Source organism: Sturnira hondurensis, unplaced genomic scaffold (genome assembly GCF_014824575.4).
Source record: "Sturnira hondurensis isolate 20B ecotype Veracruz unplaced genomic scaffold, ASM1482457v3 Scaffold0002840, whole genome shotgun sequence".
NCBI lineage: Eukaryota > Metazoa > Chordata > Mammalia > Chiroptera > Phyllostomidae > Sturnira > Sturnira hondurensis.
Genome location: NW_028075471.1, coordinates 18613787 through 18626414, shown reverse-complemented (window position 1 = coordinate 18626414; position 12628 = coordinate 18613787). Strand labels below are relative to the sequence as shown.

Genomic DNA, 12628 nt, shown 5'->3' with positions numbered 1-12628 from the left:
AGGTGCTACAGCTATCTGTTAGCATAACAGGGAAGAGAAGGTGTGAGCTGTTGCCACCAAGGCTGCCGTTTTGCCATTAACAGCCTGCACTGCTGCTTTAAGAAACAGAAACAGTGCTCCCTTTGGCAGCACATATGCTAAAATTGGAACGATACAGAGAGAATTAGCATGGCCCCTGCGCAAGGGTGACACAAATTCATGAAGCGTTCCTTTTTTTTTTTAAAGAAAGAAACAGGAACAGTAGATGGTACAGTTTCTGGATCAATGTTGAATCAGCAAGTCCAGCACACAGTGGCCTGTTTATAAGGCAGACTATTTAATAAAAATCTCAGCTTGTTTGCTTATTTTAAAATTGATTTTCTGTATATGGCCTGGTTTTGCTTATTGAAGATGTTCAAGGTCGAGACATGAGGGTTAGTCTATTGGCATTTTTCAGTGACTGTGAGAATTAGGTTTGGCTCACAGAATAGTGCCGTGCCTTGCACTGGCCAATCCAAATATTTGCTACCATGAGAAGTTCTGACAACTTCGTTTTGTTACTTTGACATCTGGATATTCATGAAACTGCAACACCTGGAAGTAGCCTTTCAGATCACAGACTCCAACTTCTTCCAGTAAGAAATTGGAAAGATCAGTTTCCATAGAACCTGGCATTTCCTTTCAAACAGCAATACATCAGCATTGTAAGATATTAACCAGACTAGAGCTGTTGCTGACATGATCCTGTTGGTTTTAGTGAGGGCCTTCTGTATCTTGTTCCATTGAAAAAAGAACTATTCTAAGAAAGTTATATGGACATAATCTAGTATTAAAAATGGGATTCAGCAAAAACTGTGGTATAGATAGGAACTCAGTAAGTGGGCACTACTGGGAGCTGGCCTTGATTCACAGGTTGGCCTCTCCCAGACACCTCCAAACCCAGCACTAGTAGCAGCCGTCTGCAGATTATTTTGTAGCCCATGCTAGGAGGCCCTGGGCAGAACATAGGTGGTGGCTAACCTTGGTCCGCATCTCCCAGAAGACCTCAGAGCTAGCATACCCAGTGGACAGCTTCTAACCATGTTGAAGCTCCACCACCCAACCATCTCCACAGGCAACACACCCAAGGCTCAGACTTAGCAGGCACCAGAGTGTGTTCCTGAAGTATGTCCTACTCTATGGGATGGGCACAGCTGATCCTTCATGGTGGTCAGAGGTCAGTGGTCATCGGTAGCAGCCAGTCCTTGTAGCTGATCAGCCTGGGGTTAAATCCCTCCCATTGACATGCCAACAGCAATCAAGGCTCAACTACAAAAGAAAGGATTACACAGCCCGCATAGGGGTGCACCTTGAGTGCCCAGCTCAGGTGAACAGAGAGACCACGCCACTGGACCCTACAGAACACCTACTACATTAGGCCACTCTACCAAGCCCAGGAGACAGCAGTTCTACCCAATACATAGAAGCAAACACAGGGAGGCTGCCAAAATGAGGAGACAAACCTGTTCCAGATTAAAGAACAGAACAAAACTCTAGAGAAAGAACTAAATAGAATGGAGACAAGCAGTTTACTAGGTACAGAGTTCACAACACTGGTTATAAGGATGTCCAAGGAACTTAGTGAAAACTTCAACAGCATAAAAAAGGACCAGTCAGAAATGACAGATACATTAAATGAAAGAAAGAATAATTTACATTGAATCAACAGTAGAGTAGATGAAGCCAAGACTAAGATTAGTGATTTGGAATATAAGGAAGCAAAAAGCACCCACTTAGAAGAGCAAAACAAAGAAAGAATCCCCCCAAATGATAGCGTAAGGAGTCTCTGGAACAATTTCAAGCATACCAACATTCATATCATAGGGATACCAGAAGAAGAAGAGAGAAAGCAAGGCATTGAAAACTTATTTGAAGAAATAATGATTGAAAACTTCCCAAACCTGGTGAAGGAATGAGACATACAAGTCCAGGAAGCACAGAGAATCCCAAACAGGATGAACCCAAAGAGGCCTACACCAAGATACATCATAATTAAAATGCCAAAAGTTAAAGATAAAAAGAGAATCTTAAAAGCAGCAAGAGAAAAGAGGTTAGTTACCTACAAGGGAGCTCCTATAACACTGTCAACTGATTTCTCAACAGGAACTGAACAGGCCAGAAGGGATTGGCAAAAGATATTCAAAGTAATGAAAAGCAAGGACTTACAATCAAGATTACTTTACCCAGCAAAGCTATCATTTAGAATGGAAGGTAAGACAGATACAGAACTCCCCAGACAAGAAAAAGCTAAAGGAGTTCATCACCACAAAATCAGTATTATATAAAATGTTAAAGAGTCTTTCTTAAAGAAGGAGAGGAAAAACATATGAACAGTAAAATATTGATATACATATCAACAATTGAATCTAAAAACAAAATAAAAAAACAAGCAGAACAGAAATCAACTCAGATATAAAGAACATTATGGCAGTTGCCGGATAGGAGGAGAGTTGGGGGGACGGTGAAAAAAAGTGAATGCATTAGGAAGTACAAATTGCTTGTTACAGAATATCCCCAGAGATGTAGGTTACAGCATAGGGAACATAGTCAATAATATTTTAATAATTCTGTATGGTGTCAGGTGGGTGCAGGATTTATCGTGATCACTTAGTAAGTTATGTAATGTCTAACCACTGGGGTGTACACCTGAAACTAATATAATTGTGTCAACTGTGACTAAAAATTTTAAAGTGATTATAAAAATGTGAAATTGAATGGGCATAAATGACTTTGTTTAGTGGTCTCTTCCACCAGAGTATGATTAAAAGACCAGAGACATTTAACAAGTTCATCAATGACCTTCCTTCTGGGTTGAAATGGTTGTGTTCTCACATTAGATTTGCTTTAGGAGAATCCCGTATGAGGGGAACATACAAATTATTCTTGTTCTGGACCATCATAAATTGAAATGTAACTTTAAAAACTAGTAAAAATTGAAATATATAGGTTTAAAATGAAAAAATATGAAGTGCATTTACTCCCTTTGGACTCCAGCACCCCCTATGGGGGGTGCCTTGTATATATTATCCTATGTGATTTGAATGAGTTGGGATATCTGTACTGGACATGCTCATTTGGGAGGTCAGCTAGACTTTTCAAAGAAGAAAAGTCAGTACCAGAATAAATACCAATAAATTTTCATATAACAGCAGTAGATTTTTTATGTGACTACCTCTTCAGAAAAAGTTTAAGGTTTTTAAAAACTTTCCACCAATATTTTCATAGTTTTAGCTGAAAAATAGCATAAAAGCCTGCATTAAACGGCAGATCAATGTTTATCCAAGTCAGAACTTTAGTACCCCCATGTCCAGACAGTCCGGATAAACTGATGGATGAAGCTCAGGCAGGCACTGTCATAGCAAGGTACTAAATTAGTATCTCACTCTTCACCATGCTTTTCAGCATAGTTATATGAGGCTTCAAGACTGGCAACGAAATGCAATCATGGTCATTACTGTGGATTTGCTTTAAAAAAAATGTCCAGCTTCTTTATAAACAACTAGAAATGAGTTGTAAACCCAGTGCTTCAGGTAGATTTATCAGACTTGCTCAACAGGGGTCCCTTGTTTGCCTTCAAACTAATCCGTAATTCTACTTACTTAGTAACCACCAGCCTAAGGAGCTGATTTCAGAAATGTATTTATGGTACTCAGGCCTGACACCCAGGTAACGTTCATTGGTCCATAGTTTGAGGAATGTCATCTGTAGAGCCCTGCCACTTGTGCCTCATGTTCCTCCTCCCCGCCAAATACCAAGACCTCTTGGCCTGGCCCTTTGCTTTGCCATCCCCTCTACCACTGAGCTATGTGAGCTTGTGTATTTACCAGTGTGCATAACAACTATCTAGGAAGTTCAACATCTTGAGGTTCCCTGGGGGCTGTGTCTCTGAAGGTCAGTAATGGGTAAAGAGCATCCGGTTTATCGATTCCAGATCCGTATGGATCAGCCATGACAGTACATTCTTTTCTCACACCAAGCCTCTTATTTCTTACTGGTAGACAGACAAGGCACTTTCAAGCATTGCGTGGTGAATTTTCACCATAAGCTTGATGTAGCTGGACACCAATATTTTTGAGCAAAAACTGCTAATTCCGTATAGGGAGAAAGAAAAGGTGTCTATAATTAAGAGTCTTCTAAGGATTGATAAGATCATGTCGTAGGAACCGGTGCTGAGTAAAGCTAGTCATAGTGCGGGGGGGGGGGGGGGGGGGGGGGGGGGGGGGGGGNGGGGGGGGGGGGGAGGTTGGGGGGAATAAACCTGTAGTATGTTGCCATCTAGTGGAACATAGGCAAAGTAAAGATTAATGTATTCTGACCCCGAAGTTCAACAGAGCTAATTAAATCAGCCAGGGAAAATGACAAAGTATTTTCTAAAAGCAAGTGTTTTGAAAACACATGCAAATTTAGCAAAACTAAAGTTGATTGTTAGTAGTCATCTTTTCTTAAAGTTGGCAAAAGTCACTCTGTTTCTCAAGAGTTTGTGAATGTTTAACCACTGGGGAGCTAAGAGGTTTGTCAAACATATAACCAAGTCAGGAACCTGGCATTTTCATTGTCACCTGTGCAGTCAGCACAGATTCTCATCCAAAGTCCTAGGCAAAGGCTTGGTTATTTATTACAGGGTTATTTTAGTGGTATTTTAAAATGTGATTTTAAGGTTTCTAATACCTTCCTTACGTACATTTCTGTTTCTTTCTTTCTTTCTTTCTTTTTTTTAACCAACTTGCCACAAAATAAATGTTTAGGAGAAGCAAACCCCTGACTTCACAAAGTAGGAATTTCACATTTTAAATTCTAACAGATTCCAGAAATGTCCGGTTCTGTGATTGTAGACCTGTTTTGCATGAACATCTGCAGACTCTACTATGGAATCATTCATGAATGTTGACTATTTGTCTTACTGTTTCTTTGTCTTTTTGCTATGTTTGCTTAGATCCCTCCCTGGAGCCACTGCAGCTGAGTGTGCATCAAATCTGAAGAAAATCTACACGGTACAAACAGTACAGGTAAGACCCAAAAAGGGGCACACCCAATTAACATGGTATATGCTGGACATCTTCTACCCTGAGAACTGCCACTGTGCTGAAAGTCCCCACCCAGGTCTCTGCTCTGGGACAGCTCTGCAGTCCATTTTGGTGCAGCTGTCCTGGACTAATACATTCCCAGAGGCCTGCTGAGCACCCCCCACAGGGCCTGCTCAAACTTATCTACTACCTGAACCTGTCACAGACCCTCATGAGCAACAGACTGGGCTGTGTTAGGAAGGCATGAACCTGTGCCCCCATTCCAACACCAGCTCCCTGTCTGAGCTCTTATTTCCCATCTGTGAGAGGCACTGGCAGCACCTGCAGCATCACATAGGAGCAGGGGAATGCTTAGCATGGAAGTGGAAGGTCTAAGACCAAGTTTCCTACTTCATGTTCAAGTTCCACTGTCCTCAACTGGGCAAGTTCCAACCCTTTCAATTTCTGTAAACTTAGTATACCAATAGTACCTACTTCATTGTTGTCATGAGGGTTGAGTAGTATAATGTTTATACCTTACTTAGCCAAATACCTGATATGTTCTCAACAAATACAAGCTTAATTCTGTTAGTTTTTTCTGTCTCCAACTCTTAGGATAAGCATTTCTTTAAAAAACTGGTTTATTTAGTGGATCACATTTCTGTTTTATTCAAAAGCAAATTCTATCAAGTTTCTCCTCCTTTTCTAGTTTAATACACTACAGAGACAGTACTTTTAAGTCTGTTTCATAATTGCATTGACCAAGTCCCAAAGTTTTTAGAAGGCCATATTTAAATAGTTTTCCTTTTGTTTGTGCCCCTAAATTTTCCAATGTCTTAGGAATTCTATTAGATTGTCACTAGATTGCAACTCTTAGGCAACCTCTCACATGCAGAAGTAGCACAGAGAGCTTTTTTCAGAATTTTCCTAATATTTGGTAGAAAACGTGGTATTTGTAGTTATGTGGTTCCAGGAAGGGCAGTAAGTGGAGGAGACACAGTCTCAACCATAGGCCATTTGTGATCTAGTCGGGAAAATGACATAAGCATGTAGAAAGTAAAACATCAGTGCTGCTGTGATAACCAATCAGAGACAGTTACGAGCTTCTTTCCCTTTCTTCTCTCCTGTGGTGAAGCAGTTATTGTTTAAAACTCAGAGCACTTGAATTTAAAGCCTGTCCTCACATGAATGTTCTTAGATCCCATGGATTTTTGAGGGACTCATTAGACTGTCCCTCTCGTTATGACATTGGGTTGTTGGAGCTGTGCCTCTAACTCCAGGGCAGACTGGCCCAACTGGGTGCAGGCAGATGAAGAAGTCATTCATGTTCCCCCATGCTGAATGATGACATGGAGCGACTGGTGAGCTCTGGCACCTGCAGCAAGTTAGGCAGGGGCTTCAGGGACCACTTTCAAGTAGCCAGGCTGGTACACACTAGGAAATGCCTTCTTAAAAACTACATTGGGATATAATTTGTATTTAGTTAACGAAGATTTATTACGTGCACAGTTTGGTAAATTTTGGCAAAGTGTGCAGACATGTAACCATCACTCAGATCAAGATAAAAAAGTTTCCATTGAAAGTTCCTTTGTGTCCCTTTTCAGCCAGTTCTCCCAGAAGCAACCGCTATTCACATTCCCATCACCATATATTCATTTCAGTTTTTTTGAACCTCATGTAGATGAGAACACAGAGTACTTATTTTGTCTAGTTCCTATTACTCAGTAAATATTGCAAAGTTAGATGAATGAATGAATGAATGAATGAGAAATTAGTAAATGAACCATGTTCTTGAGTCACAACAGGTTGATCATATAAGGATCCATTAAGCTGTAGGCTGTACTTTCTTAATGGGGGCAAAAGTGGATTCTTGATGAGCCAAAAAATCTTACTCTTCTTATGCGTACAGCACAAATATACATGCAATACATAAGCAGATATACAGTCTCTCTGTGGTATTAAAGTTTCACAAGGAAGTGATAAGGAAAAGGGGCTCCTTCAGGTGCAGAGATGATAATGGAACACTGATCAAAGTGGACAGGAAGTTCTGTCATGTCTCTAATGCCTCCGTTTCCCCAGTTTCCTCATTGTGAAACTGAGGTATTAACAGTGCTCACTCCCTCTGGTTGATTGAAGATTGAGGTTGCTTGGAGTTTTCAGCAGTGCTTCCCACTTAGTAAGCCCTCAGATTTCATCAGCTTTTACTAAAGTGTTGTTGGGTTCCACTCCTCAACTCCATCACTTGCTTGGTGAGGATGTGGGCTCTGGTAGAGGGTAGTCAGTCAGACTGCTTGGGTTTGTATCCTATATCTGCTCATATAAGCTTGGGCAAGTTGCTTAAGTTCTCTTACCTGTTTACACATCTTTAAGATGGGCGTAATTGTGACATCAGTTGTATCACAAGGGTGTGAGAATGAAGTGGTACAAGAAGCAGAAGGCATTGTGTAGAGCCAATCATCATGATAATCAGCTCATTTCCCATCACTTGCCTACTTTTACTGGAATATCTTTTTACTCTCTGAGTCATGTTTTATATCAGCAAACTGTGCTACTATTTCTAGATTATTTATTTGAAGTATTTATAGCACAGCTAACGCCCCTACTTAGGAAAACATATCTAACTTACCAGTAACTTTTGGGGTTTTGGCCCTTGAGTGAATATCTGTGAATAGTTCTTAGTGTTTAACTGCTAGCCTAGGTCCCCATCTTAAAGTCATTGAAGACTTGTTTTTGTCCCACTGTCTTTTTATTCTGTGGTTATAGGTTGATTCTTGAACTTCTGTTAGCACTAAAAAACTGTATCCTACTGATGTCTGTATTTTCCCCATTTATGTTTGGGCAAAATGTAAGAATCATGCTTTTCATAAAGACCACGTGTCTTTTTGTACTTCGAGGTCTTGATAGGGTGGGGGAATCATTATGCCCATTAGCGGGGAGGCTGAGGCTAAGAGGTAAGTGGCCCCAGACAGGCAGTGGAAACAGCCAGTCATGCTGTGTCTCTTTCGTCATCCTGCCTCTATTGAGTTCAGTTCTCTTTCAGTTCCACCCCAGCTGAGAAGGTGGGTGCTTCCAGATGACCTAGTGGCCCCTGCTGAGGATACTCTCATCAGGGCCAACAATAATTCTGTCTGCTTAGACTTAAATTTATTTCCAACTTTCCTGCCTTTCTTGGAAAATTCCTTTTAATCATGTACATTTGTTTTTGAGGTGCTTATTTCTTTTACTTTCTTGTGAACATTTCCAAATATTCTACATTTCTCCTGTGTTTTTATGTTCTAAATGGATGCTCTATAGAATAAGACATAGCTTCTAAACAAGCCTGATTTTACCTGTGGGGGAATGAAGATCTACCTGCCCAAATGTGATATGCAAGGGAGGGCTCCCTCACTCCCAGTGTCCTCCAGTTTTGCTGCCACACCCAAAACTGCACCCTGAAAACTCACCCCTGTGCACCATCTGCCCCTCGGCAGCTGCTGTTGTTGTGACTTCAAGTTCTGCTGCATTGTATCTCACCTGTACCATGGTCTACCCAATATCTCCCATAAGCTCACTGATGTTTTATTTATATTTAAATAAAACAGAGACTTCATATTTCTCCTGCAAATGGAATCATACATGTCATTTATTATAAAGAGAAGGTCATCTTAAAAATATTTATAGTCTGTTAAAATTAGGAAAATGTTCCTTCTGTAATTGTGACATCAAGACATCATCCCTTATCAGAAGTGTAGGATTGTGCTGTCACAGGCCATTAAGTTTGGACGACAGATAGCTTTCCAGATCCTTGGGAAATGAGTCTGCTGCCCCTTTCAGACGGAGAAGTTTTATAGGTCAGTATTGATAATGGAGAATGGTGGGAAGCATGATTCCAAGTACTCATTGCTCTGGACACAGAATGGCAGCTCGGGGTATGTGGTATCTTGCAGTAGACTTATCTGAAGGGAATCATCTCGGTCAGTGGGGGTGGTGGGCATATAGCAAGAAAAACTCCACACCAAAAAGGGAGAGATAGGGACTTAAAGCAAGGTCTGTTTCATATTTCTGGCAACTGCCGGCTAATAATAACAAGATTCTTTATTATCATTTGCTTATTCATTACGTGTTACGGGATCAGCATTTTTAGTTATGACCCAGTTGTGCAGAAACAGAAGTCAGATCACCCACGACTCCCATGTCAGCTGCATGCAGGCCCTGTTATGCATGGGAGGGGGGTGGAGAGATCGAATCTTGCAAAGTAGAAATAGTTTAGTTGCTTCAAAGGTAAAATTTAGTCTCTTCTGAAGGAAATGAGAATATGCCACTTATCAAAAGGATTATTTTGAGCTGAAGGCAATTGAGAAACAGTAGACATAGTTGTTTCTGCCTAAAAGCAGGACCTAAATTTCCCTGTGTAAAGGAGCCCCTCTTTCTCATCACTTGAGTCTACACAACAAACTTTACTAAACAGCCCTTATTGACCATATATTTCCTGGTCAACCTCTTGGAGTCCTACCCCCTATTATTTTTGTCTAGTCGCTTCTTCACAGCGTATCACTCTTTGTTAAATGGACTCTGAATTCAACTAGTTCTTTCAGTTTTCTAAGCCCCTGTGTACCTAAAAATATTAGCATCAATGAAGAATCATCTACCTATGGGCTTTGCCCAGGTAGCAGGCTACACACACTGCTCTGCTCTGCCCCCCAACTTTTCAGGAGGTGGGACTCTGTCCTAGTCTCCCAAAGTTCAAAGCCCACTCAGCTCCCCAGCTGTACCTTGCGTTTCTCTATTGACTCCCTGTATGGTGAGAAATGGCCCTGACATCCTTCATCTTACCTTCCTGGCCATTAGTCCTCAAAACTTGGGCTGTCACTTTAAGTCAAGCCCTTTTGGAATTCAAAGCAAAACCCATTTCTGTCTCTGGTAACCGGCTCTTGCAAATCAGAAGCACTTTGTTTTCAGCCTGTTGTGTCCCGACCCATGAGTTAAAAACACCCATTAAGCTCTTCAGGAGCCTCCTTGATCTGTTCTTCCTGTAAATACCATTGGTTCAGTTGGTTGGAAGCAAGTCCCAGACAACTAGAACCTGATGAAAGAAAATATGCATTTAATATTTCAAAATGCTCTCCTTCCTCATATGCTACAACCCTCAAAAGGAATCCTGGACTTTGTGGGTTTTGTTTTATTTTTTAGGTATATTTGCTGGATATTTTTGCTTGTTTTACCTTCCAGACATTGGAGGAGAAAATTTACCAGTTTTTCTGGTAGTGAATGATCATCTGCTTGGCAAAAGACTATCTGGTGGGGCATAGTTGCTCCAATTTGAATTAATAAACTAGGGATTTATCAAGTGGTCATCGTTGTGTACGGAGTTTAATCACACCTTGCTTCCTTACTTTAGGCTTAACACACACTTTCATTTCCCACCTAATATTTGAATTATCCAATGAAATTGTTGTATTGTCTTGTTACACAGAGAGGGAAACTAGGGATTCAAGGACTGTGTGCCCTATCAAGGTCATCCTGGAAACTTTGGACTTATATCCAGGCAGATTCCATTGGATTTAAGACTCTATTAGACAACCATCTGGCCTTAGTTTCTAAACAGAAAAGGTGGCAGAATAATGTTTAAGAACTTACCCACCAAGGAGTAGACTCTGTGCAAAGGATGCCCCCTCATGTACTCAGTTCCATTCCCCAAAGATTCCTTGCAGTGTCCACAATTGCTGACTGAGTGAACGACACCCAACTCATACTTCTCCTTGCCCTTGGGGGTTACCGTTAGGCTTTTGAAAAAGCACCTGACCATCATTAATAAGCATTGTACATAGTTTTAGCTTTACTACAATCTGTTGTTCACAAGCCCAAGTAGAATTAATTATAAGCCTAATCTCTTTTGAAATCTGTATGATAGGTTCTGTATCTCTAGTGAAGTTTAGGTGTTTGAACAATAACAAAGAAGTGTTATGAGGAAAACAGTCGTGAATTACCAAGTTTACTGTGAAACAGTCCTTCTACTTGCACATGGAGGAAGAGGGTCTGAGGAACAGCGGGGTACTAGGTTCCTTCCTTGAGCTCTTCCTACATCACACAAACCTAATGAGTTGTATGAGGTCCACAACAAGAAAACAGACCAATTTAATGCCACATACTTTTAAAATTGAGCTCTCTTCAATGTCATGAGATATTTCATTCCTTTTCATGCACGAATGTGTAACCATGTGCTTTATAAGTACATCAAATCAGAGTTAAGTCTGTTGTTGTATCTTCTTGGGCTGTAGTTTCCTGCTGTCAAATTTGCCAAGACTAACAAAATAAATGTTTGTTTCTGTTTTCAAGAGAAGCGTGTAAAGCTGTAAACTTTAGCACAATCTTTAGGGTGTTTTCTTAGCTTTGGAACAGGAGAAGCCTTTCCCCTCCCCACCCCTCCAGGTGCTTATAACAGTAGGTAAAAAGTCAGGGTTCAAGAATTCTGGTGGAGAGTAGGGCAGGTGCTCTGGTGTGGGATGCCTTTTGGGAAACCTGTTGAAGTTTACCTGCACCAAAGTCCTTCTGGTTTTACCTGAGGCAGAAATTTCTGGTTTAGCATAGTCTTGTCTATAAATTCTACATAGGTCATTGCCACGGCGTAGTGAGGATCCCAGGCTGGAGCTAAGGCACCACCATGCTTGATGCTAGTAAGGGCATCTACTGGTGGGAAAAAAGCTTTAAACATTCCTTCATTCTGTGATCCCATGACTTGGTCCATGGCTTCCAAGGTGGAAGAAAGATGTGCCAAAAACACAGAGTAATATCAATAAAGAAAAGAGCCAGAGGTTAAGAACACAGATTTTGGAATCAAAATGCCTGACATCAAATTCTACTTCTACCTATTCATGTGTGTACCACAGACAGAAGCTGAAATATTGGAGTAATCTCATTCTTTACACTAAGAGCAAGCCATTTATAGGGTAGAAATTATGAGGGTGGAAAAATAATTTTCTTTCTGCCTTTCTAACTTTGGGCTGGACTAATAAATTGATATGAGACAGATTAATAGGAGAAAATGAACTAATTTATTATGTATGCACATAATAAATTCTTTTGGGGTTCCAAAAATTATGAGACTCAAGGACCCAGTGAGCAGATGAGGATTACAAGGTTATCCAGAAGTTATCCAGCCATGTAATGTGAAAAATAGAGACATTTATTGAAGAAGATGCAAGATATAAGAAACTTGTACATAGGACGATGATGCCTCAGTCCCCTTCAAAGTAGGTACCTTGGAACCTCACACAGTTCTCCTAGTTGCCATCAGCTGCCTTGTCATGTTTTCCTGAATCTCATTGATGGTATGAAATCTCTTCCCTTTCAGACAAGATCAGGCATGTTCAGGGTGGTGTGGCCATAGACGCTTCCCTTTCAAAAGTGATTTTAGTTTTGGCAAAAGCTGGAAGTCACAGGGCGCCAAATGTGGACTGTAGGGGAGCTGAGACACCTGGGTAATTCAATGTTTCATGAAAAAATGCTGCATGAGACATGATGCATAAGCAAGCAGGTTGTCATGATGAAGCTGCCAAATGCCAGTTGCCTATAGCTGCAGCCTTCTGAATCATCCCAGTAGTTTCTACAGAGAAATGTTCAAGCTTAAC

General features: G+C 40.8%; 1 protein-coding gene and 1 non-coding gene across 2 annotated transcripts in view; both read left to right on the top strand.

Annotated features, from left to right (window-relative positions):
* EIF4E3 (eukaryotic translation initiation factor 4E family member 3) overlaps positions 1-12628 on the top strand; it is a 36992-nt gene that overhangs the window by 9433 nt on the left and 14931 nt on the right. Inside the window, exon 3 of the mRNA XM_037041291.1 lies at positions 4952-5024. Coding sequence (XP_036897186.1) covers positions 4952-5024 — 73 coding nt within the window. The remainder of the gene's footprint in view (positions 1-4951; positions 5025-12628) is intronic.
* On the top strand, positions 114-218 carry LOC118983722 (U6 spliceosomal RNA). Its single transcript, XR_005065780.1, has one exon. It is a non-coding gene; the product is annotated as a U6 spliceosomal RNA (small nuclear RNA).